The sequence below is a fragment of the Lampris incognitus genome, chromosome 9 (assembly GCF_029633865.1).
Source record: "Lampris incognitus isolate fLamInc1 chromosome 9, fLamInc1.hap2, whole genome shotgun sequence".
In the NCBI taxonomy this organism is placed as follows: domain Eukaryota; kingdom Metazoa; phylum Chordata; class Actinopteri; order Lampriformes; family Lampridae; genus Lampris; species Lampris incognitus.
This window is the reverse complement of record NC_079219.1, coordinates 13,671,450-13,697,799: the sequence shown is the minus strand read 5'-3', so window position 1 is coordinate 13,697,799 and position 26,350 is coordinate 13,671,450. Positions and strand designations below refer to the sequence as shown.

The following is a 26,350-nucleotide window of genomic DNA, read 5'->3' as shown; positions in this document are numbered from 1 at the left end:
GCCTTTCTACAACACAAAATTCTGCTTAAAAATTAGCATGAGAGCTTGCTAGTCATTAATGAACAATATTAGTGGTACTAATTCAAAAATTAATAGTTAACCATTAAGCAGTAACAACTTACAAATATTCTATATAGTATTCCACTATCGATGCACTATTACAAAAATGTGTTTGGGACACCTGCATCTTTTCTCTCCTTGCTGTCACAATCAGAATGTTATTTACCCAGACCTCAGACATTTAAACCAACTAGGGCACAACTGTTGAATAGCTACCTCAATGACCGCACAAAAACTTTGCCCCCTCCAGGGATCAAGACAGCATACGAAAAAAAATTGTAGAAGCTTTACAATTGTATGTTACACTAGTGAAAGCATTTTGAAACGCATGGGCATAAACATGGATGCATAAATGTGTCTTGGCTGTATATATGAACTGTTGAGCTATGCCAGAATTTCGGTCATTTGAACAATTTACTGGTCAAAATGATCCCTGAGGGTTTCAGATCAGAGAGGGTCTACCAAAACCCATTATAGGCCTATTTACATAGGGACATTATTAATAACATTCTCTTGAAACCACAATTGCAATAGAATTCAGTGTTTTTTTCCAAGTCAAATAAAATAAAAAAAGGTGTTATTTTCAATTTTTGTACATATATCTGTGCCCAGTGTGGAGGAAAGCCTGAGAATAATAAACTATTTAACCCTTCATTTTCCTTTTTTCATATCCGAGTTTCAAATAACTACTGAGGGGAATGTTTTTTGTTTTTTTTCATATGGTTTGATTTGCCTAAATCTAACTGGTCTAACAAAAATATTCATAGCTCAACTGTGCAGTAATATGATTATCACATAACCTCCACCATCTAACGCATTCTCATTTTTAGTTCCTTTTAGTTAGTTTAGTCTAATGAACTCCACGGGCATGTTCAATGTAATGTTGGTGCAGCTCATTTTCTTGATGGAAAGACATTCCACATTCAAGACAAGTAAGGCCATCGGTATCTCCTGATGAAACAGCAGCAGAGGCATCATTATGCTCCTTGCGATCATGCATACAATCTTGGTGATGATCGATGAGGTCCTGAATCTCACTGAAGGTCCTGGGGCAAAGAGAGCAATGGTATGCATCATCACTCGTGTGCTGAGATTCATGCTTTTGTAATGCAGTTGGTGATAGAAAGGCTTTGCCACAGTGTTGGCACTTGTGGCTTGTTTGTGGTCGACTGACTGAATTAAGCGTGGAAGATGGAGAGGATTTTCCATCTGGAGAGGGGGTAATTGATTTTGGAGGCCTTGACGTCATAGCAGCACTGAGCCGGTAACGAAGCTCGATTGGGAGTCGACGACGAACCTCATCATGCCAGGCAAGGTGCTGCTGCAGCTGAGTCTCCGTCCAACACCCATGGCAACAGAGGGCACAGCAGTAAGGCCGGCTCTTTGCCTGAGTCTTATGAGTTCCTAATTGTTCCTCTGTTAAGAAAGCCTTTCCACACTTATCACACTTAAAGAGGTATTTAGCTGTATGCTCAGGCTGACAGCTCAATGGTGGGGGCACCTCAGCCTCTTTTTCAGGGGGTTTAATTTCCTGCTCTGGCTCCTGTCTAAGTTCTAGGCACACCTTCCGGTGATTGCAGAGTGCCCCAGCTGAGCTGTATCGTTTTCCACAATCAAGGCAGGGGATCGACTTCAAAGGTGGGAGGTTGTATCTACTTTTCTTTCTTTTTCTGCCACGAGCACCCTTTTTCTTTGCAACAAAGTATTTCCTCTTCAGAGTGTTGTCGTTTACAACAGAAATTTCTTCATTATTATCTTTACTACTCAAAGCAATAGAGGATTTAGTTGTATTTAATGGGACATAACTCTTGGTCTTTCTGCACTCTGAGTGGGCCTGCCACTTATGGGCACACAAGCCCCTGAATTTGGCAAAGCTCAGGCTGCAAAGAGGACACTGGTAAGCTTCTAATTTTGATTTCTTTGAAGAGATGGCATCACACTCACTGGGGTTGACATCAGCTTGTCCTGGGGCCTGGACAGGTGATGAGATCTGTGACTGCTCTCCATGAGGACGTGCAGTATCCACAGACTTGCTGTGCTCATTTTCATAGTGAGCAGCTAGAGATGATCCTCGAATAAATGTTTTGTTACATTCTGGACACGTAAATTCAGTCTGTTGTGATTTGCCGCTGCTCTCCACACTTTCGTTCAGTTCAAACTGAGGCTCTGTTTTAGTCTGACATGGGGGATAGTATAATTGGTGGCGCCGAAGAACACAGAGGTAGAAGAATCGCTTGCCACACTTGTTGCACTGAAAAGGGCCTTCATCTGCTGTCTTGCTTGTAACCGAGTTTATGTTAACTTTTACGAGAGATCCAGCGAATTTCTTGTCTGTGTGCCACCTTTTGTGAGTACCTAGGGCAGAATTAGTGGTGAAACGTCTCCCACATTCTGCACAGTAAAACAGTCCTTTGCTTTGCTGTTCCAGTTTGGGTTTCTTGAGCATTATAGACAGAGGTGCCTTTGTTTTTGCTTTTGATTTGTGACTTTGGAGATGAATTCTTTTGTGAAAATTGAGAGCTCCAACCACTGAAAAGCTTCTCTCACATTCTTTACATTTGTATTTCAAATCAGCTGTACTTAGATTCTTCAAGCTGTGCCCAGCCGTATAATCCATCTTTAGCTCGCCTGTGTCTGGTTTATTTTTTTCAGCATCCATTGTCACTCTGTCAGAGCCTCCTTTTTCTTTGCGCTCCATATCTCCCTTTGCATTTGATTCTCTGCAAAATTTGCTATGGCGCTGGAACATAAGGACACTGCTGAAACAAGAAAGGCAGTTGGGACACTTTAGATTAGTTTTATATACTGTGGGCTCTTTCAAGTATTGATGCTCTTGACAATCTCTTTTGATGCACAGCTTTTGATGAGCTCGTAAGGAGGACTTGTTGTTGAAATGTGCAAGGCATGTAGAGCACTGGAGTTCCTCTGGCGTGACGTTTGACTTGGGTGATGATGGCAAATACCCAGTCTCATAACCATGGCTTTTCATATGGAATTGAAGTGCTTTGGCCCTTGAAAAAAGCTTCCCACAGTCAGGACAACTATAAGTATTCTTTTTCACTTGTTCAACTTGATGCTGAAAAGACTTAACAGGGGGTGGCAGTGCTCGTGCGTTATGAACAACCTGGTGTCGCAGAAGGCCGGAAAAAACACGGAAAGACCTGTTGCACAGTTCACATTTGTGATTGCCATTTTCATGCTTACGCATGTGTGACTTCATTATGCCCCTGTGACGGAATTTCCTGCCACAAACTGGACATGCAACCTTAGCAGAGGAGTGTGTATGTCCATTAACAGTGTGAAGTGATGTTGAAGGACTATTCTTTTGAATTAAATTTGCACATCGAGCCTGACTTTGCTTGTGGTGGGAGTAGGCTCCTAAAGACCAAAAACCCTTTCCACATTGTTCACAATGGTAAATTTTGGGGCCTAGAAGAGTCTTCTTTGGATTGAATTCTTTGTTAGTTACTGAAATATCATCACTGTCTTTCTTGTGAGCTGGACAGTTTTTCCTATGGTTATACAAGCCACTTGCATGGGAATAAGACAACATGCAATTTGGGCATGGGTATGGTTTTCTTTTTGGGTGATGCAATTGATGAGAGCTCAAAGCTGACATACGTGAGAAACATTTCCCACACTCATCACACTTAAATGTCCTTTTTTCCAGTCCTTCAGTCTGATCCAATACATTCTTGTATGGTTTTCGATCCTTGTGTTTTTGCAAGTGATTGTAATGTGTTACACGGCTGCTGGTTTCATGGCCACAGATGTCACATGTATAAAAGTAAACAGCTGTTGGTCGGCTTTGTGTCCACTGTCTTTTCTTATTAAGCCTATGCCACATTCTATGAACACGCAATGATGAAGCACTTGGAAAAGAACGGGAGCACTCCGGACAGTCAAATCTTTCCACTGACGTTTTGTCTTCAGCTTCCATTATTTCTGATGTGCCTTGGTCTTGAACCTGCTCAAAGTCAATTTGTACAATTTTCAGATCCAGCTCCGGTTTCAAAACAAGACTGCTGGAGGAGACTTCTGTTTCAGCTTCTATCTCCTCCTTTACCTCCTGGTCAGATTCACACAGCAATTCCAAATCAGGATTCAAGTCTTGGAGGGGCTCCTCCTCATCAGATTCACTTGCACTGATTACCTCTACATTGAAATCACCAGTCTCATAACCATCTCCATCTTCGCTCATCTCATTTGTATAGGAGTCTCCTTCAGCAGTTTGAAGAGTGTCCTGCAATTCAACTTCCTCCTCTAATTGCTGTGTCTCTTCCCTTTTTCCTTCCAAAACCTTCTGTTGAGTTAGCAGGGAGTATGGCCTCTGGTCCTCTTTCTCTGCATCTCCGAAGACATTGGTGTGATGCAGCTGATGGGATTGAAGTGCTGAAGCCCTGGAAAACCTCAGTCCACAATTTTTACATTCAAAAGCCTTCTTCTGTAATTGATCAACTTGATGAAGGAATGACTTTGCTGGTGTCTCATCACTATGCACCAAACGCTGATGCTTGTAGTAGAACGTAAGAGTCATGAAGACCTTTCCACATTCCTCACATGGGAACTTTTTTGAAGGTTGATCTGAATGATTGACATGCCAGCGCTGATGGTTGACAAGAGCAATATGGCCATTGAAAATCTTTTTACACTCAGTACACTGAAACTGTTTCTTTGGTTTTCGTCTTAGCTCTTCTGGCAAGCATTGACTTTTACGGCTAAATCGCTGGTGGGTTTTTAGGCGTGACAGGGCCAGAAAGGCTTTACCACATGAACACTTAAAAGGTTTTTCAGGTACACCATCTGTCTGCTGATTTTCACTCTGCTCACTTTCCACTATTGCTTCTTCAGTATGAAATGCATCTCCTATCCCTCTGTTCCCAGACTTAACTAGTTTTCCCTCATGACAACGACGGTGGGCATCCAGAGCTGATGCACGGGAGTAACTCCGTCCACAAGTCTCGCACTGAAATGACTTCTTTTTTAAGTGTTCAAGGTCATGAAAAACTGATTTAGAGGCTTGCCTGTGAGAGCGTTGATGGTTAAGAAAGTGTCCAATCACACCATATGATTTCCCACAGTCTGGACACTCATAAATGTGTGGTTTTATCACTCCAGAATTCATCTGAGCAACAGAATCCTTTTGGGGTGCTTTTCCATGGTGCTTTAACATGTGCGAGTGAAAGTCACTTGAGTCAACAAATGAAAGTGAACATAAAGCACAAAACTGAGTTCTTTCACCATCCTTTTCTGCATCAGGTAAGCCATCCAGCTGGAATTCTAGTCTAGAGTATACTCTAGACTTGTCTTGATTGTGTTGATGACGATGCTCCAAGTAGGCCATCTCTTCTCTGAAGGCTGCCCCACAATCCTGACAGTGGAAATGTCCATCCCCTAAAAATACAAATGGGAAAATAGGAGGTCAGGGCCACTCCTGTTTCCAAAGAAAATGAGAAATGGGAAAAAAAACGCACAGGTACATATAAATCTTTATTTCATAATCATCTTGTAATTATCCTTCATACAAGACCAAAACACTTACTGTAGTTATTTTGTTCATGCTCTGAGAGAAGACATGATACTATTATGATATTATGATATTATTTCAATTGTCCTGGCAGTAATGAAATTATATTATAAAAATAGGTAATTAAGAAACCTGCAAATTACCAATTCTGTAAACAAGCCTTCTGAAAGTGTCAGAAGCTTGGGAGTGAAATGGCATCTGTAAGAAATTAAACAGACTAAATAAAACCATTAATCTGATTCAAGACCTCAAATTAGCTACTTTTAATATCCAAAGACACATTTCGGATCAATATTTAAAACTGTGTTAAGCCGTTTCTGACTGCCAGAGGGAAGATGGTAGTGCTACAGAGATTCTAAAACAGACACTCATAGCTAAAGAGCACCTCACCCCTCCTTTCTTGTCTCTATGGTGGCTGAACTGTACTAACAAGGCATGCTTGCTATCCAATTTTTCATCTTAACAGTGCTTGCATAGGACTCAAAAGTGACAGTGGTGATGCTCTATTTCTTCTGCATGTGCGAGTATGCAATTGTTTGCCAACATGTTAGCCTATGAACCTGCAAATTTCATACATATTTCTTTGTTAATGCGCTTGCATTCTCTCCTCTCTGTAGAGCGTTCTCAACTTGCGAGGTGCTAGTTGCTTATCCACAGTTTTATAGGGGGAGAGAGTCCCATAACAAATAGAATAGAATAGAATAGAAAAGTCTTTATTAGTCATTTTTATATACATACAAATGAAATTTAATCTCTGCATTTAACCCATCCTAGCTGTGTAGCTATGAGCAGTCGGCAGCCACCGTGCAGCACCCAGAGACCAACTCCAGTTATTTCTTCCTATTGCCTTGGTCAGGGGCACAGACAGGAGTATTAACCCTAACATGCATGTCTTTTTTGATGGTGGGAGGAAACCAGAGTGCCCGGAGGAAACCCACACAGACATGGGGAGAACATGCAAACTCCACACAGAAAGGACCTGGGACAGCCTGGGGTTCGAACCCAGGACCTTCTTACTGTGAGGCAACAGTGCTAACCACTGGGCCACCATGCCATGTTGGGGGGGGATTAATTCTATGTAAGTATAATAGTGCCAGATGTTCTCAATACAAAATGGCATGTTGAATTACGTGAATTGAATTTTTTTTTTAAAAATCGCAATATCAATGCTTGAATTTTTCTGCAATTTGACACAAAATGAAAAAAACTCCCACAGCATTTATGATACTTGAATTTTTCTACACAGCAATTTGACACAAATTGAAAAAAAAAAAAACCCAGCAATAACAATGCTTGAATTTTTCTGCACTGCAATCCATTGCGGTTGAAAATTTCGACAGAAAACAAAATTCCAGCATTCAAAATTCAATGAAAAAATATTTATTCACCATCCTTAAGAACAGTTCCAAACTATTCGGTTGTTAAAGTACCATCTTCATTATTCAGCTCATTATTTTTCAACCTCACAAATTCAGTTTGCCAAAATTCAGTATTAACATTCACCATCCAGGTATCACAGGAAGAGCAATGGATTGCTGATACACTATTGTAACTGACTGTAACATGCTGCTCATAGCCTGCTCCTAGCTCTGGTGGTTATGGGAGTTGTGGTGGTGGGATTGTGCGGACAGTGGAAGCCACAAGAGAAGACGAACCAAGCAGTAAATTAAGTTATACTTTGTTGATCAACAGAACAGCAGGATCTATTTTAGTGTACTGCTGAACTTATTTTTTAGTTATTTTCTCTGTATTATGTTATTCATTGCAACTTTAGGGATATAATCACTTTTTATCACTAGCTAACTAGCTCGTCTTCACAATTATGCTTGGTTTATGACCAATCTGAATAACATTATCCACCTGGATGGAGCCTACGTAGTTTTGGTCAGTCAAGCTAGCTACCAAGCTTTACAGTTAGTATTAATGGAGAATGGGTTTTAAATGGGTTTTAAAAATTGCTTAGCTGGGGGGGGGGTGCGTCTGGGCAGTATGGCGTACTATTCCGTTGCCTACCATCACGGGGATTGCTGGTTCGAGTCCACTTGTTGCCTCCGACTTGGTCGGGCATCCCTACAGGCACAATTGGCTGTGTCTGCAGGTGGGAAGCCGGATATGGGTATGTGTCCTGGTCGCTACACTAGCGCCTCCCTCTGGTCGGTCAGGGTGCCTGTTCGGGGGGAATAGCGTCATCCTCCTATGCTTTACATCCCCCTGGCGAAACTCCTAACTGTCAGGTGAAAAAGAAGCGGCTGGCGACTCCACATGTATTGCAGGAGGCATGTGGTAGTCTGCCGCCCTCCCCGAATCAGCAGAGGGGTTGGAGCAGCGACCGGGACGGTTCAGAAGAGAGTGGGGTGATTGGCTAAGTACAATAGGGGGAATGGGGAAACGGGAAAAAAGCCTAGCTAATTATAGTAGTTACTGGGGTATTAAAGCCAATTTCATTTTCCTCACAGCACTTGCACTTGGACTATGTTTTAGGGTGATTCCGCTCTCACTTGGACCATGCTATTGGGTATACTCCTGTAGACATGTGTAACCTGGTGGTAAAGGAGTATTAGTCCAGATTGTAAAGAAACTCGTTTAAATCCTTATAAACTCGGAAACCACGATTAAAGTCCATATTTCTGTTATATTGACATATATGCTTCTGTCGCTTTAAGAATGGGGCATGTAGATCGCTGACGGTAGCACGCTGTCAGGAAGTGAACAATGTTCGCTGTGGGGGGGGGGCAATGTCCGTTGTTATTGGGGGGGGGGTCGTTGTGGCCACGGTTTTTTTGGGACCATGCAGCGCAGAGGAGGCGAACAATTGCAGACCAGATGATGGCGAGGGTTTTGTGTCCGCCATAAGATCTTTCAGCCTTTGAGGTTTGTTACACAACAGTGTAATAGAGATTGCTTTATTTTTATATTTTCTTATTGTATTTTCATTTGGGAAAATGAAGAGTGGAGTATAATACCTTTTATGTTTATCCATAGGAGCTGTCACTGCCGTATTTATTCGTATTTGGATTTATACAAGTTTTTTTTTTAATTTCGAGCTGCATTTAATTGAAGCGGTTGTTCCCTCCCAAAAAAAAAAAACCCTCTCACACCCACAGAGCTAAAGTGGGATGTTGTGATGTTATGAACCCCTTAACTTTTATCTATATGTGGTTCTCTCCGTCTCCTCATTCCTGCACTCCCACATATCCATATTTTTACTATCGGAATAAAGACCCTAAAATTATGTGTAATTCCCCCGGCTTCACACGGACTAACTGGAATTTATTTTTTCACAGGAGTTGGGTCTTTTTTTAGTTCAATTTCCGAGTTGGTAAACGTTCCACCAAACATTTTATTTTCTTACATTCATTCTGTAAAACCTGGTCAGAAGGGTGACCCTCACGGTGATCATTCAGCAGAAAAAGGAGCAACGTGGCGTCCACATCTCGAAGTCTCACCTGATCACATTGCAAACCTGCTGGACAGGAAATGTCTGTTTCCACTATTGCCAACCTGCTAGGGATCAGTAGATGAACCTTCTACAGACGAATGGCGGAACGTAATCTCTAAATTCAAGCTCTACATAGCAATATCACGGACGAGGAGTTGGATGCTTCGGTAACAGCTCCGAAGCAAAGCATGCCTCACACTGTGGATATAGAATCATGAGAGCAGCATTGAAGACACAAGGACACCCGGTGCAGTTTGAACAAGTCAGAGCTTCAATATACCGGGTCGACACAGGAATCACATCTCATTTGACACAGTTCAGCTGTGTAGTTCGAAGGACTTACTCAGCCTTCAGTTCAAGATCAGTTATGCACATTGATACCAATAATAAGCTGATTTCATAAGTAATAAAATGGTTCATTCTAGTAGTAGTTAATAGTCAATTCATGTTGCAGTTTTAATTTAAGAGATGTGTTAAACCAAACATTTACATAATTTCAGCTACAACATAATCATTTTTGGAGGTGTAGATGGCTTTTCACGGAAGTTAAGGGTTACCCTTAATCAAGTAGAGTCACTATCTTTTAGATAATTACTCAGCTTACCATGTGTCCTTCTCTACTTTGATATATAATGTTCCTTGGCACTGCATCCAACAACCTTGCTTCAACTACGCTGGCTTTTTTCATGAAGCAGTGGAGACTTTTGGCTTTCCCCCAAGGTACACTTGTTATTATAAGAATCACATTCTAAATATAAAAACCCATGCAGTTATATTTCTTACACAATTTTAATCTATACGGTATGACATTCATTCAAGACAAATTTTAAACCAGTCAAAGTGGCAAATTCCAAAAGGCGGTGTCTCGGTTAGTTTACTATAAAGGTTTATTTAAATTTATGGTTTACTTAAACTTAAACCCAAATTAGTCTTAAAACTCGTACTCAAAACCCAAAATTTGTTCCAGTAGCTGAGGTCAAGAGAGTGTTTAATTCTATGATAGGTGAGCCTAATCGGAGTACAAGAAATAAAGTTAACTAAAAAGGCTGAAATAACCCTGAATCCAAGCACCAATGTTTTTACTCTTTTAGGGTACGAAGTGACCAGGGCACATGGATGTTGCTCGACTTATGTTCACAGTCCATGGGGCAGACAGGGGCAGCTTTATTTCAGGAAAGAGTTTCCATAATTAGAGGTGTGTTGACATACTGATATAGAGTATACTTTCAGAACCATGTTTTTATTTTTACTGAAGTTTCTGCTTACAAAATCCTTCTTTCATTTTATATGGTTCATTCATTCCAGTATTGAGAGGCTGTGGCGAGATGCCTGGGCATCGGTGACAATTGTCTACAATAATGTTCTGTGCTCCCTAGAGCAGGGCCACCCAATTTGGGGCCCGTGGGGCACATTTGGCCCACGCTCCCTTTGTTTTGGCCCGCCATGGCATTTGACAAGCTCATGCTTATTCTCCTCTGTAAAAACGCTGTAACCGTAATAAATACAACACATACATTTTGTGCAGCTAAAAAGTACATAATCTAGGTTTCACGGCAATATACAGCACAGTGCTATTAAGCTTCCCTGTTAAATTAGTATGTCTTATCTACAAAGAATTAGTGTTCTCTTTCCCCTCCATTTTTCACTTACATTTTTTTCAATGTAATTTTTACACAACAGAAGGGAGTGATAATTGTAAAATATTGTTCATCTGAAATATAGAGGGTATTCTAATATTTTTAATGAAATGCTCACATGTATCTTGCATCGCTGGCTTTGAATCAGCCAGTCAAGATGGAGCGATTGAGGCAGTGGCACACTACCGAGAAAAAAGGTCAGTGAATGTTGCAGTCAACATGGGACTGCACTACATCTTGCAACACCTGGAGTCCCTGGGGACATACACAAGGGTCCTGTTTGTCAACTGCAGCTCAGCGTTCAACACCATCGTCCCAGGTATCCTCACTTCAAACTCACCCTGCTCACTGTACCAGCCCCTATCTGCCAGTGGATTAAAAACTTCCTGACAGACAGATGGCAGCAGGTGAGGCTGGGGAAACTCACATCCAGCACCTGGACAATCAGTTGGCACCCCCCCAGGGATGTGTGCTCTCCCTTCTACTCAAAAGACTGCACCTCAGGAGACCTGTCTTAAACTCTTGAAGTTTGTGGATGACATAATCATTGTTAGCCTTAACCGGGATGGCGATGGGTCTGCATATAGACTGGAGGTTGAACAGTTGGCCCTCTGTTGCAGCCATAACAATCTGGTGCTGAACATATTCAAAACTGCAGTGATGACAGTGGACTTCAGGAGGAGCCCCCAACACTGCCCCCCCACCATACTATACAACACGGTGTCTGCAGTGAAAACCTACAGATTTCTGGGTTCCACAATCTCCCAGGACCTAAGGTGGGCATCCGACATAGACACAATCATCAAAAAGGCCCAGCAGAGGATGTACTTTCTCTGCCAGCTCAGGAAGTTCAACCGGCCTCAGGAACTGCTAATTCAGTTCTACACAGCAATAATCCAGTCTGTTCTCTGCACACCCATCACTGTCTGATTTGGATCGGCCACTAAACAGGACAGGGTCGGACAACAACGGATGGTTAAGTCTGCCGAGAAAATCATTGGTACCAACCTGCCCTCCATTCAGGACTTATACATCTCCAGAGTCAGGAAACAGACAGGCAACATCACTGCAGACCCGTCATACCCTGGGCACAACCTGTTCCAACTCCTCCCCTCTGGTAGGCACTACAGAGCACTGTACACCAAAAAAACCAGATAAAAAAACAGTTTCTTTCCGCAGGCTGTCATTCAAATGAATGCTTAACATTGTCAAATAAATCCAACCATGTTGTATACACTGTACATTGTACGTATACTGGTACACTCTGTCATGTCCATCTACCTCAGGCATGTATGTAAGTAACCTGCTAACATCTATTTCAGCATCTCTGATATATTCTCTGCACCATTGTACTTTATTGCCTCTTATTTTGCCTGTTTATAGTCAATCCTTTCATATATAGCTGAAGATTGTTGTATTGTTATTCTATGTTAAGTACAATGACAGCCACAAAACCGGATAGAATCCTATGTGTGTGCAAACTTACATGGCCAATAAACCTGATTCTGATTCTTATTCTGATAAAAGAAAATTCATAAAAAATTGGGCAACACGACTATATTTTTAAAGAAATAAATTTGACAGCAGTTTGTCTCATTTGCAGACAGAGGGGCTGTTTTTAAAGAATATCCGTCATAACTACGAAACGAAACATTCCCTCTTTTTTTTTCAAAGTGCAGCGGCAAGAACTGAAAGGAGAAGGCAAGTGACCTGCTAGCTAAACTTAACACTCAGCGACATGCTTTGTTGCTGCTGTCATCAACACAAGAGGATGCAACCCATGCAAGTTATCAAATATTCACGCTGATTGTGAAGAGAAATTACATTACATTAAAATTTAACGTAATGAAATTTCACATAACATTTATTTTTGGCCCACGGCCCTACATCCAGATTAATTTTTGTCCCTTCATAGGAAAGAATTTGGGCACCTCTGCCCTAGAGGAATGTGGCTACCTTGACATTTCAGACCCAACCCACGTCTTTTGTTACCATTGCTGAAGAAACCTAATTTAGACGCCCTGTCCCTAAGTAACTACAGGCCAATCTCCAAATTGTCTTTTTTTAAAATTTTATCTAAGGTTCTGGAGAGAGCAATTTCTTCTCAAACGATTTCTTTTATGAACACTAACACTGTTTTTAATAGTTTCCAGTCTGGTTTTAGAGCACTTCATAGCACTGAGACAGCTCTAGTTAAGGTCACTAATGATCTACTGCTGAATGCAGACAGGTGACTGCTCGATTTTAGTTCTTTTGGACTTAAGTGCTGCCTTTGACACGGTTGATCACAACATCCACCTACATCGCTTAGAGACTTGGGTTGGCATCAGGGGCTTGGCTCTTATTACGCTCTTACATCACCAACAGAACTTTTTCTGTTGTTCTGGGTAACTCTACCTCCTCGGAGGCTCAGTCGAGTTGTGGTGTCCCTCAAGGCTCAGTTCTTGGCCCCCTTCTCTTTTCTATATACATGCTGCCCCTTGGCCAGGTCATTCAAAATCACGATGTGCTTTACCATTTTTATGCTGACGACACTCAGTTATACATGCCACTAAAATCCACAGATCCTAGAGTCCTATTAAATCTCACAGCTTGCCTCACTGAAATTAAATCCTGGATGTCCAAAAATTTTCTTAAATTTAATGACGATAAGTCTGAGGTCATTCTGTTCGGTGCTGAAAATTCCATCAGTCCGTTTGCTACAAATCTTGGTGGACTGTCAGGTATTCTTTAAGCAGGCGGCTAGGAATCTTGGTGTAATATTTGATGCTAATCTCAGTTTTGACAGTCTAATTAAACATGTTGTTCAGTCATGCTTTTTCCAACTCAAGCTAATCTCCAAAATTAGGTCATTTTCATCAACTGCCAATTTGCAAAAAGTTGTACATGCTTTAATCTTTTCTCGGCTCGACTAACTGTAATGCACTTTATTCTGGAATCAGCAAGGGCTCCCTCCACCATCTGCAGTTGGTACAAAATGCTGGTGCTCGGCTGATTATCGGGACAAGGAGGCATGACCATATCACTCCCTACACTGGCCCCGTTATATTTCGAATTGATTTTAAATTTTACTGCTCCCTTTTAAGGCTTTACATGGTCTTGCTCCTTCATACATTTGTGATTTATTGACTTGGTATGTCTCCCCTCGACTATTACGGTCTGCAGATGGAGCCCTGATAGTTATTCCCAGGTCTCTATTTGTTACAAAGGGTGATCGGGCTTTTAGAGCCCCCACACTATGGAACTCTCTTCCTGTTGAGCTAAGACAAACCAAGTGTCTAGCTGCTTTTAAATCTCGTCTTAAAAGTTTTCTTTTTATGAAAGCTTTTACAAATGTTTGATATTTGTTTTTATTTATACTGTTTTTATTTTTACTCTTATTTGATTTTACTCTTATTCTTGCCTCATCTGGTTTTATGTTGTTGTTGTTGTTGTGAAGCATTTTGTAACATTGTTTTAGAAAAGTGCTATATAAGTAAGATTATTATTATTATTACTACAAGTGATCACACCCCATTACACTAACTGTAGATATGTGTAAAGAATCTTTTTTCAAATACTGGAGACTTAATGTGTCAATCCTATCAGATGACAGTGTGGTAAAGGAACTAAAACAAAACTTAAAGGAATACTTTAAAATAAACGACAATGGTGAGGTATCACCATTGATTTACTGGAGGGGGGGAAAGCAGCTCCAAGAATGAAAATAATAGAAATATCAGCCAGGTTTTGAGAAAAGCCCACCTAGAACAGCAAAGAGTGTTAGAGAGTAAAATAAGAGAACTGGAGTTAGAACGTAAAAGAGCATCAGAGAACCCCCCCCCCGAAGTGAAATAAATCAGGCATAAATTAGATGAACTCTTAACATATAGCAGAAGGAGCTCTATGTTTTACAAGTCAAAGACATGAGATGGGCAATAGAGCAAGTTTCAAATTTATTTCATTTATACAGAAGCGATGTTCTCAAAGCAATGTTCGCTTTGAGAATGTTGATTGAGAAGTATAGAGAAGGCCAGAAAGAGTTGCATTGTGTCTTTGTAGATTTAGAGAAAGCTTATGACAGAGTGCCGAGAGAGGAGGTGTGGTATTGTATGAGGAAGTCAGGAGTTGCAGAGAAGTATGTAGGAGTGGTGCAGGATACGTATGAGGGAAGTGTGACAATGGTGAGGTGTGCGGTTGGAATGACAGATGGGTTCAAGGTGGAGGTGGGATTACATCAAGGATCGGCTCTTAGCCCTTTCTTGTTTGCAATGGTGATGGACAGGTTGACGGACAAGATCAGGCAGGAGTCTCCATGGACGATGATGTTCGCGGATGACATTGTGATCTGTAGCGAGAGTAGGGTGCAGGTTGAGGAGAGCCTGGAGAGGTGGAGGTAGCAGTGGAGAGAAGAGGAATGAAAGTCAGTAGGAGCAAGACGGAATACCTATGCGTGAATGAGAGAGGACAGTGGAATGGTCAGGATGCAAGGAGTGGAGGTGACGAAGGCATTTGAGTTTAAATACTTGGGGTCAACTGTCCAAAGTAACGGGGAGTGCAGTAGAGAGGTGAAAAAGAGAGTGCAGGCAGGGTGGAGTGGGTGGAGAAGTGTGTCAGGAGTGATTTGCGACAGAAGGGTACCAGCAAGAGTTAAAGGGAAAGTTTACAAGATGGTTGTGAGACCAGCTATGTTATATGGTTTGGAGACAGTGGCACTGACGAAAAGACAGGAGGCAGAGCTGGAGGTGGCAGAGTTGAAGATGCTAAGATTTTCACTGGGAGTAACAAAGAAGGACAGGATTAGGAACGATTATATTAGAGGGACCGCTCAGGTTGGACGGTTTGGAGACAAAGCAAGAGAGGCAAGATTGAGGTGGCTTGGACATGTGTGGAGGAGAGATGCTGAGTATATTGGGAGAAGGATGCTGAATATGGAGCTGCCAGGGAAGAGGAGAAGAGGAAGGCCAAAGAGGAGGTTTATGGATGTGGTGAGGGAAGACATGCAGGTGGCTGGTGTGACAGAGGAAGACGCAGAAGACAGGAAGAAATGGAAACGGATGATCCGCTGTGGCGACCCCTAACGGGAGCAGCCGAAAGTAGTAGGAGAGTTAGAACGTAAAAGAGCATCAGAGAACCCCCCCCCCCGAAGTGACAAAAATCAGGCATAAATTAGATGAACTCTTAACATATAGCAGAAGGAGCTCTATGTTTTACAAGTCAAAGACATGAGATGGGCAATAGAGAAAGTTTCAAATTTATTTCATTTATACAGAACTTTTAAAACAAAAACAAATTTTGCACCAAAGTGCTTCACAAACAAAACAAACAAACAGAATAAATAAGGAGAATAGAATAAAATAAAATAGGTGCCAAAGGCACCTAATTATCCTAGGACATACAGGCAGTAGAAACAGGTATGGTAAAAACAAAGTTTAGCAGGGGTAAAAAAAAAAAAACGAAACAGTACAACCAGTTGAAAGATGAAAACATGTTAAGAAAAGTTAAAAGCCAAGGAATAAAAATGGGTCTGAAGACGCGTCTTTAAAAAAAAGTTAAATGGACTTGGCTTGTCTAATGGTCTCAGGCAGCCTGTTCCAGAGCAGAGAGGCCGCAACAGAGAAGTTGTTTATTAGCATTCCAAACAAATAGGATAATTTCATAAATAAGACATCCTAATTCCAAACAAACCACGGTAAAGCCAATTGAGCTAGCAGAAGTGTTGGCAGAATATTATAAAAATGTATACAACGATTCAGAGTCTAATTCCACAGAACGCAAAACACGGGCATTCCTTAAAAGATTACATTTACCATCATTATCTGCAGGAAGAGGCGTCTGAAATGATACAGCCAATTTCATAAAAGGAAATATCTGATACTATAAAAACTCTTAAAAATAATAAATCTCCTGATAAGGATGTTTTGCAGAAGAGATCATACCAGTTGTAACGTCACGGCCTCTTTCTCAAGTTCCTGTCCTCAAATGTTTCCTGCCTCCTTGATTACTGTCACCTGTGTCTACTCACCTGCCCCTGACTTGGTCATTAGTCTACCCTGTATATATACCTCATTTTCCCTGTTACTTTGCCTGTTCGTCTTTGTACCTCCATGTCGATGCATTCCAGCGCTTTACCACTCGTGTGTTCCTGAGTAATATTCCCACTAGCTCCTGTGGTTTCACTCTGCTCTTGCCTAACGTTTTGGATACCTCTGCCTGTTTACTGGACTGGTTTAGATGAAGCTTCTGTGTTTTGGACCCTGCCTTTGCCTGACATTTATTGGATACCTCTGCCTGTCTATTGGACTGATTTACTGTGTACCGAACCCATCTTCAGTAAAAACATTTATACCTGCTTTATGTGAGTTGTGCATTTGAGTCCCCTGTCTGTTGGCACCACTGTTACACCTGTATGATCCTAAAGCCTTTAACTATGCTCTGTCATTAGGTAACCCACCAAAAACTTGGTGGTCAGAAGACATCGTCTCGGTCTTATATAAGGCAATGATCCAACTTCATATGAGGGATTATAGACCTGTTGGCTTGCTCTGTAATGATTTAAAAATATTAAACATATTGGCACAGAGAATGCATAGATGTATAACCAAATTAATCAAACTGGGTCAAACAGGTTTTATTACTGGTAGACAAGGTGCTAACAATATTAGAACATTAAATTTTATATTATGCACTAAAAACAATCCACAGCCTACCATGATGCTCAGTTTAGATGCACAAAAGGCATTTGATCAGGTAAAATGGAGCTCCCTATACAAAACATTGGCGGTATTTGGTTTCAGTCAATTTTCATAGACTGGGGGAAAATGGTGTACAAAATCACGGATTGGAGTTAATAGTTGTTGCTCAGATTTTTTTCTTCCTGAGGAGTCAGTCAAGGAGACTGTCTGAGTCTGCTGTTATTCACTCCAAGTATTGAACTGCTGGCTGAGTCAAAAAGACAAAGTAAGGACATAAAGGGAATAAGGGATGAAAAGTGGGTAGAACACAAAATATCTTTATTTGCAGACGATATACTGACACCATCCTCATCTATACCAGCTTAGACCTATAATTATGTGGATAACTAAAGAGAAATGTGGTGTGGGCAGGAATGGAGCAACATTCTTGTCAAAATGTACCTTTAGAACCACTTCCATTCTTGACTGCAAAGGACAGAAGAAACTTAAGATTGGTAATGACTGGATTAAGGGAACGATGAAAATATGATCAGTAGTACGAAAGAAATTAAAGCTGTCAACCTCCATTTGTAGGGCTAATAATATAGCAACAAACCCAGATTTGTTTATTTTTACCATCTATTATGGACGCAGGATACAAGAAATGGACGATCAAGGGGTTGATATATATCGCGGAAGTGTTCAGCGGACAAACCATGATGTCATTCGAACAACTTACAGAGGAATTTAATCTACCAGCCTATTTTATAAATTTCTACAGCTAAAACACTGCCTTCAGAAAAACAAGGAACAGGAGAATACATGTAAAACACCATCCAAACTAGAGGAACTGTTAATGTCTTTTACAGAGGAACCAACAAAAAAAGGGGTTATATCAAAAAATTGTAGAACACTACAACATGAATCCAATGACAATAATATGGATGTCAAAGAAGAATGGGAGTTGAAAACAAATATAATAAAGGATGAAAAATGGGAGGAAACATTCAAAGCAGGACATTAACTAACAGCCCAACATGGAAGGAATTTGATTGGAAGGTGAAAATGTGGTATTTTAACACTCCATCTATCACTTCAAAATACAGCAATACATCTGAACTATGTTGGAGGGGTTGTGGATTGGTGGGGGACTTCACACATTGCCCAAAGCTCCTGGATTTTTGGAAGAATGTTCAAAAGAAGATTAATGGGGTTTTTGGTATTAACTTTACTTTAGATCCAGCACGTTCATACTGGGTATACTTCCTGATAATAATAAAAAATCAAATCTCTAGCCGTCATATCGAGACTTCCGCTTTTAATAGCAAAAAAAACCAAAAACGTTTCCTAGCTGAAGCCGCAGCCCCCCAGCATGAAGCAACAGAGAGAGAGAGAGTAATGCTCATGGAGAACATCACGGCGAGATTACAGTTGAAAACAGACAGGTTTGCTGAAAGATGGTCACCATTAATATAGGCAATGCCAGAACTTCAGCTACCTCTTTTTACTTATTCTTCCTTTAACTTATTTCATTGTATTTATTTTATTTGGGCGGCACGGTGGCCCAGTGGTTAGCACTGTTGCCTCACTGTGAGAAGGTCCTGGGCTCAAACCCCAGGTTGTCAAAGTCTTTTCTGTGTGGGGTTTGCATGTTCTCCCGTGTCTGCGTGGGTTTCCTCCAGGCACTCCGGTTCCCTCCCACCATCAAAAAGACATGTATGTTAAGGTTAATACTCCTGTCTGTGCCCCTGACTAAGGCAATAGGAAAAAATAACTGGAGTTGGCCTCCGGGTGCTGCACAGCAGCTGCCCACTGCTCCTAGCTACACAACTAAGATGGGTTAAATGCAGAGTGAATTTCATTGTATGTATGTACAAATGACAAAGTGTATTCTATTCTATATTCTTAGTACACTTTGCTTTTTTTCCCCCTCAGGTATAAGCCACAAAGTACACTACCGTTCAAAAGTTTGGGATCACCCAAACAATTTTGTGTTTTCCATGAAAAGTCACACTTATTCGCCACCATATGTTGTGAAATGAATAGAAAATAGAGTCAAGACATTGACAAGGTTAGAAATAATGATTTGTGTTTGAAATAAGATTTTTTTTACATCAAACTTTGCTTTCGTCAAAGAATCCTCCATTTGCAGCAATTACAGCATTGCAGACCTTTGGCATTCTAGCTGTTAATTTGTTGAGGTAATCTGGAGAAATTGCACCCCACGCTTCCAGAAGCAGCTCCCACAAGTTGGATTGGTTGGATGGGCACTTCTTTGAGCAGATTGAGTTTCTGGAGCATCACATTTGTGGGGTCAATTAAACGCTCAAAATGGCCAGAAAAAGAGAACTTTCATCTGAAACTCGACAGTCTATTCTTGTTCTTAGAAATGAAGGCTATTCCATGCGAGAAATTGCTAAGAAATTGAAGATTTCCTACACCGGTGTGTACTACTCCCTTCAGAGGACAGCACAAACAGGCTCTAACCAGAGTAGAAAAAGAAGTGGGAGGCCGCGTTGCACAACTGAGCAAGAAGATAAGTACATTAGAGTCTCTAGTTTGAGAAACAGACGCCTCACAGGTCCCCAACTGGCATCTTCATTAAATAGTACCTGTTAGAGCCTGTTTGTGCTGTCCTCTGAAGGGAGTAGTACACACCGGTGTAGGAAATCTTCAATTTCTTAGCAATTTCTCGCATGGAATAGCCTTCATTTCTAAGAACAAGAATAGACTGTCGAGTTTCAGATGAAAGTTCTCTTTTTCTGGCCATTTTGAGCGTTTAATTGACCCCACAAATGTGATGCTCCAGAAACTCAATCTGCTCAAAGAAGTGCCCATCCAACCAATCCAACTTGTGGGAGCTGCTTCTGGAAGCGTGGGGTGCAATTTCTCCAGATTACCTCAACAAATTAACAGCTAGAATGCCAAAGGTCTGCAATGCTGTAATTGCTGCAAATGGAGGATTCTTTGACGAAAGCAAAGTTTGATGTAAAAAAAATCTTATTTCAAATACAAATCATTATTTCTAACCTTGTCAATGTCTTGACTCTATTTTCTATTCATTTCACAACATATGGTGGTGAATAAGTGTGACTTTTCATGGAAAACACGAAATTGTTTGGGTGATCCCAAACTTTTGAACGGTAGTGTATGTTTGGCTAAAACTACAGTTATTGTATTGTTAATTCATTGGTGGTACGAGTGGTGTGGTATTTGATATGTGCTGTTCATGTTTGTGTAATATGAAAATTATTACCAATGAAGAATTATTTCATAACAATGTTCAGAACAGACATGAAAAGAATGAGTTAAAACAAGTGTAATTGTATATGTATCTCCTCCAAGTTGTACTTTCTCTGTACTATGTGTGTTGTATAAAAAAAATCAGTTAAAGAGTGTCCGGGTGGCGTAGTGGTCTATTCCATTGTCTACCAAGACGGGGATTGCCCCGTGTTACCTCCGGCTTGGTCAAGCGTCCCCACAGACACAATTGGCCGTGTCTGCAGGTGGGTAGCCGGATGTGGGTATGTGTCCTGGTCGCTGCATTAGCGCCTCCTCTGGTTGGTCGGGGCGCCTGTTCGGGGGGGAGGGGGAACTGGGGGAGAATAGCGTGATCCTCCCATGCGCTACATCTGCCTGGTGAAACTCCTCACTGTCAGGTGAAAAGAAGTGGCTGGCAACTCCATATGTATCAGAAGAGACATGTGGTAGTCTGCAGCCCTCCCCGGATCGGCAGAGGGGGTGGGGCAGCAACCAGGACGGCTCGGGAGGGAGGAGTAATTGGCCAAGCACAACTGGGAAGAAGGGGGAACCCCCCCCCCCCAAAAGGGATAAAAATCAGTTAAAAAAAAAAGAAGACTGCAGCAATGAATGGAATGCTCGCTCTGTTGAGTGCTTTAGGTAGGCCTTCATGGGTTGTGGTTAATGGTCTAAGATTTGCCTTCTAGGGACTGAGCATACCGCACAATGACTGGGAGAGTAGCTTCACTGCAGATGCACACTCCAGCATCATTGTTCCTACGAATGAATGCCCTGAGTGTTGAACAAATGGCAAAATTACGGGAAGCTGTAAACCCCAAAAAAGATTCAGACTTTTGGCTGGGACAGCTATTTAGCAGCACTTCAGTTTTGTCCATCAGTTCTTATGGAATAAGTGCTTATAGTAACAGCAGAACACATTTGTTTGGTGCTTGTTCATTAATTTTTCAGCAAAGGAAAATAACCTGTTGGCAAGAGCTCTGGGTTTTCTTTGTATTGTCCTTAAACTATTTTTTTTTCCTTAGTTGACATTCATTCAAACAAGTATTGTGCACGGCAGGTTAACAGATGGAGCTAAATCATTGTTAAAGAAGACAGACTATTGCTCACAATTGAAAAGTACAAAATGCACATATATTTTGAAATAATAGTTAAAGAAGGCATGAAAAAGGCTTTTGTTTTGATCAAAAACATTCACTAGGCAATGGCCAAAAGAGAAAAACAAACAATGGCAAATTACTTTTTTAGAAAGCTACTTTAGTTTGTCATTGTACACATTACAGTGAAATGTGTTCTCTGCATTTAACCCATCCTATTGTATAGGAGCAGTGGGCAGCTGGAGCACCCTGGGACCAACTCCAGTTCTTCTTTCCATTGCCTTGCTCAGGGGCACAGGCGGGAGTATTAACCCTAACATGCATGTCTTTTTGATGGTGGGGGGAAACCGGAGCACCCGAAGGAAACCAACGCAAACATGGGGAGAGCATGCAAACGCCACACAGAAGAACCTGGAACAGCCTGGGGTTTGAACCCAGGACCTCTTTGCTGTGAGGCAAGAATGCGAACCACTGTGCTGCCCAACACCACTGCATGAGCCCGTACATCTTAAATAGTGTGGTGGGATGCAGTAGAAGTTTACTATATGCCATTTTGGCAAATATGGCATGTACCATGTATGTTAAAACAATTAACTGAACACTTTACTATGATGTGATCTCTATAACTACTTTTAGCAGCTCCCATTAGGGGTCGCCACAGCAGATCATCCGTTTCCATCTCTTCCTGTCCTCTGCATCTTCCTCTATCACACCAGCCACCTGCATGTCCTCTCTCACCACATCCATAAATCTCCTCTTTGGCCTTCCTCTTTTCCTCTTCCCTGGCAGCTCCATATTCAGCATCCTTCTCCAAATATACCCAGCATCTCTCCTCCACACATGTCCAAGCCATCTCAATCTTGCCTCTCTTGCTTTGTCTCCAAACCGTCCAACTTCAGCGGTCCCTTTAATATACTCATGCCTAATCCTGTCCTTCTTTGTTACTCCCAATGAAAATCTTAGCATCTTCAACTCTGCCACCTCCAGCTCTGCCTCCCATCTTTTCATCAGTGCCACTGTCTCCAAACTATATAACATAGTAGCTCATCTCAAAACCATCTTAAAAACCTTCCCTTTAACTCTTGCTGGTACCCTTCTGTCGCAAATCACCCCTGGCACTCTTCTCCACCCACTCCACCCTGCCTGCACGCTCTTCTTCACCTCTCTTCTGCACTCCCCGTTACTTTGGACAGTTGACCCCAAGTATTTAAACTCAAACGCCTTCGTCACCTCTACTCCTTGCATCCTCACCATTGGGATGGTGAAGATGCAAGGAGGATGGGATGGGATGACCCCCAAGGTTCGACAACCCCGGGGTTCAAACCCAGGACCTTCTTGCTGTGAGGCGTCCTCACTAGATGCTGAAATAATTTTCAAAATCTAAAAAAATTGGTAAGTCAAATTATTTTGCCATTTACGACAGCAACACCATTTTTGGTCATGGGCATGGCACATTACATTAATTTTATGCAGGAATGCAAACATGTATGGTGAAAAAAGAACTACCCGAAGTCGAAAAGTACGACAGCATAATATCATTGAAACCATGTGATTAAGGCCTGTGCTATATGCTTAAATAAATAGAAAATTCTATTTAATATACTCAGATCAATAAGAGAAAGACACATGTTAAGTAGTAAATTACATTTTTATTTTATTTTCAGAATAAGAACATAACCGCAGTGTTGGGGAGTAGTTAACTACACATTGTTCAATTATATCCTCAATGTCCAACAATGTCCTCTCCCTAAAACACACCCTCAGACTGCACAAGTGAAGTCCTCCCTGCTCTGGTTACCAAATCATTGTTACACTTTACTCTTAGTCACTTCAATTGTACCTCTGTATAACTATATGAGTCCAGACCCAGATTGTGAAAATTTTCCACAACTTATTTTGAATGTAGTTGAACTACTTTTTCAAAGTAGTTTTAGTTTGACAAGCTATAATTCTTTGAGTGGCTAAGATGTAGTTGAACTCCTTTTCATTGTGAAGTAGCTCATGGTTAGTCCATCAGTAGTGCAACCTGCATCTAGCTGTTGCACAAGAAGTGCATCACTTCTCAAATTCTCTCATTCTGAAAATGCAGAGCTGAATGCTGTTAGCAAAACAGCATGATGATTATCTAACAATATAAGACCTTGTTGCAACACGTCCACTTTTTTTCTTGTAAAATGTGTGACACTTGTTCGACGAGCATTGTTTTGCCGACCGTGCCTTCAGACTATTGTGAAATTTTCTAGAAATGCTAATGTTAGATCACAAGAGCTAGCATAGCTCATCCAAAGATGTTGGCACAACTACAGTACTGATAGGAGCTAAGTCAGTAAAATGGAATTTCGTATCCATTTGACACTTAACTTGCTCAACTTTTTCAGCAATTTGAGCTACAGTAGGTCTTCGGAGGGATTGGACAGACGGGCTAGCCTTCGCTCCCCATGCTCATCAATGAGCCTTGGGCAACCATGACCTTGTCACCGGTTCACCTTCCTTGGAATACTTTTGGCAGGTACTGACCACTGCATACTGGGAACACCCCACAAGACTTGTCGTTTTGGAGATGCTCTGACCTAGTCGTCTAGCCATCACAATTTGGCCTTCATCAAAGTCGCTCAGATCCTTATGCTTGCCCTTTTTTTTTTGCTCCCAACACACCGAGAACTGACCGTTCACTGGCTGCTTTATATATCCCACCCCCCTTGACAGGTGCCATTGTAATGAGATAATCAACGTTATTCACTTACCTGTCAGTGCTTTTAATGTTTTGGCTGATTGGTATATACATATACCACAACCAAGAAATTTGAATTACCACATGTAAAAGCAGATGTTCGTAGAGCCAACTTCTGTTTACTTCAGTTGGACCAGGATGATCCCAAGACAAACAAAGTTCCAAAATTTTCTCATTTTGGTCCTCATCCAATGGCTACTGTCCATTAAGCTCAACTGAAATAAATACATAAATAAAATAAGTACAAAACAACCTCGATATAAAAAGAATATTTACTGAAAAGTTGACCAAGTATCTATATTGTATTTACATACCTGGGTGGAGGTCTCTCGCAGATCAATATTGGGGCAGTCCTCCAACAGTAAAGTGGCTGTATCATGTGAACCAAGAGGCAGATCATGAACAAAAGCTCTGCTCAGCCCGTCGTGACATGGTCTGCCATGCAGGAAGGAGTGGCAGAGCAATGTTCCTGCTACCAGGAAGAGGTCACTTTTGATAAGAAACTGACGATGAGGGCACCAAATGTACTGGCTGCCCATCAAACAGGCAGGTAACTCCCATGTTTCCTGCTCAAAATAAAACATACAGAAACATTAAAATTGTTTGAGATAATTCTACCTGTTAACAGGCCAAATCTATTAAAAAGAAAATTGCCAGAAGTTAGAGGAATTATGTTGCATACCAAAGTTCAAACAATACTTCATGTAACAAATTCCAAATCAACTCTAACGTTGATATGGCAATGTTGATAAATTATTGACTCTTGATTCTTAAGTTTGTAAAGAATTGTAGAAAATTAGTTCCTGGTGACACCATCACCAATTGCAGTGTTCCCTAAAGAACACAAAGCGCACACAATAACTACAATGCTGCTGTAGTGCTACACATTTCATTGAACTCATTTTCACCTTGAACTGCTCTTTTCTATGCTTTACCTTGCAATTGGCATCTAAGGAGACATGTTCACTCCACATCTTGTTGCTTGTACAAGTTGATAAGGTCCTTCCTCTGGTTCTTCAATACCTTATCTGAGGTCCATGTACATCAGAAGAGGCTTCCCAGTCTCGTAAATTAAGAATTTCCTGTGTGTACAAGGCACTTTGGGATCAGGGTGGGTCTTCCAATCTAGATGGGCAGAAAGCACAGATTTTGTTAATGTGGCTATGAAATACACTCAAAGGTCACCCAACAGTCATCCACCGACATTAGTCAAGTACAAAAAGAAGAAGCAATTTTAGTTACCGCTATCCACACACGGCACTTCAACTGTGTTGTTCATTGTGTCATCCATTGTTCTACAGTGTAGGAAAAAGAAAAACAAACACATATAACAACAACATATAACAAACAAACACATATAGGGCAACAAACACTTATATTTTAAAAATAATATCAAAGATTTGCTATCGCACACAACAGATTTTATCCATCTTGAATACCTTTCTCCACAAACGTTGGCATGAATTTCCAAGACATCAAGGGCCATTTCTTCTTGGCATATAGAACAGGAAGCCTATGATGTATGGTATATTAATACAAAAAATATGAAATAGATGGACATAAAAAATTTAACTGTAAGACAACATTGAAATGCATTAAAAATATATTTTCCCTAGTCTTTCCAAAAATTACATGTAGCATCTTCAACTAACACTGGTGGTTGAGAGTATACTCAGGAAAACATAAAGAGACCATATGGTTTTTAACATACATGTTTCACCAACAAACTGTGGTCAAATATACAGCGCCAGTTAAATGTATGCAACTGCAAACTAGAACGTTTCAAGTAAGATTACCTGTTCACTGTTCCCTGGTTCCGCTTTATCGTGGATGTTTTTTTGATGGAATGTTCACCAACTTGGAAACTGAACTCAAAAAAAAAAACAACTCCTGTGAGCAAATATATTCCAGGTAGTCCATGTCTACAGGAATATGCCCAACAGCATTG

At 41.1% G+C, this 26,350-nt stretch overlaps 1 protein-coding gene across 1 annotated transcript; it reads right to left on the bottom strand.

Moving 5' to 3' along the window:
• Positions 1-910: 910 nt before the first annotated feature.
• Positions 911-4,597, bottom strand: si:ch211-261d7.6 (zinc finger protein 850). The gene has a single exon (XM_056286919.1). It carries the CDS (start codon positions 4,595-4,597, stop codon positions 911-913), a length of 3,687 nt encoding a protein of 1,228 aa, XP_056142894.1.
• Between the last annotated feature and the right edge of the window lie 21,753 nt (positions 4,598-26,350).

Bases quoted from the DNA above. Each gene is read 5' to 3' on its own strand.
- si:ch211-261d7.6 (XM_056286919.1), bottom strand. From the start codon at position 4,597: ATGACTCTTACGTTCTACTACAAGCATCAGCGTTTGGTGCATAGTGAT.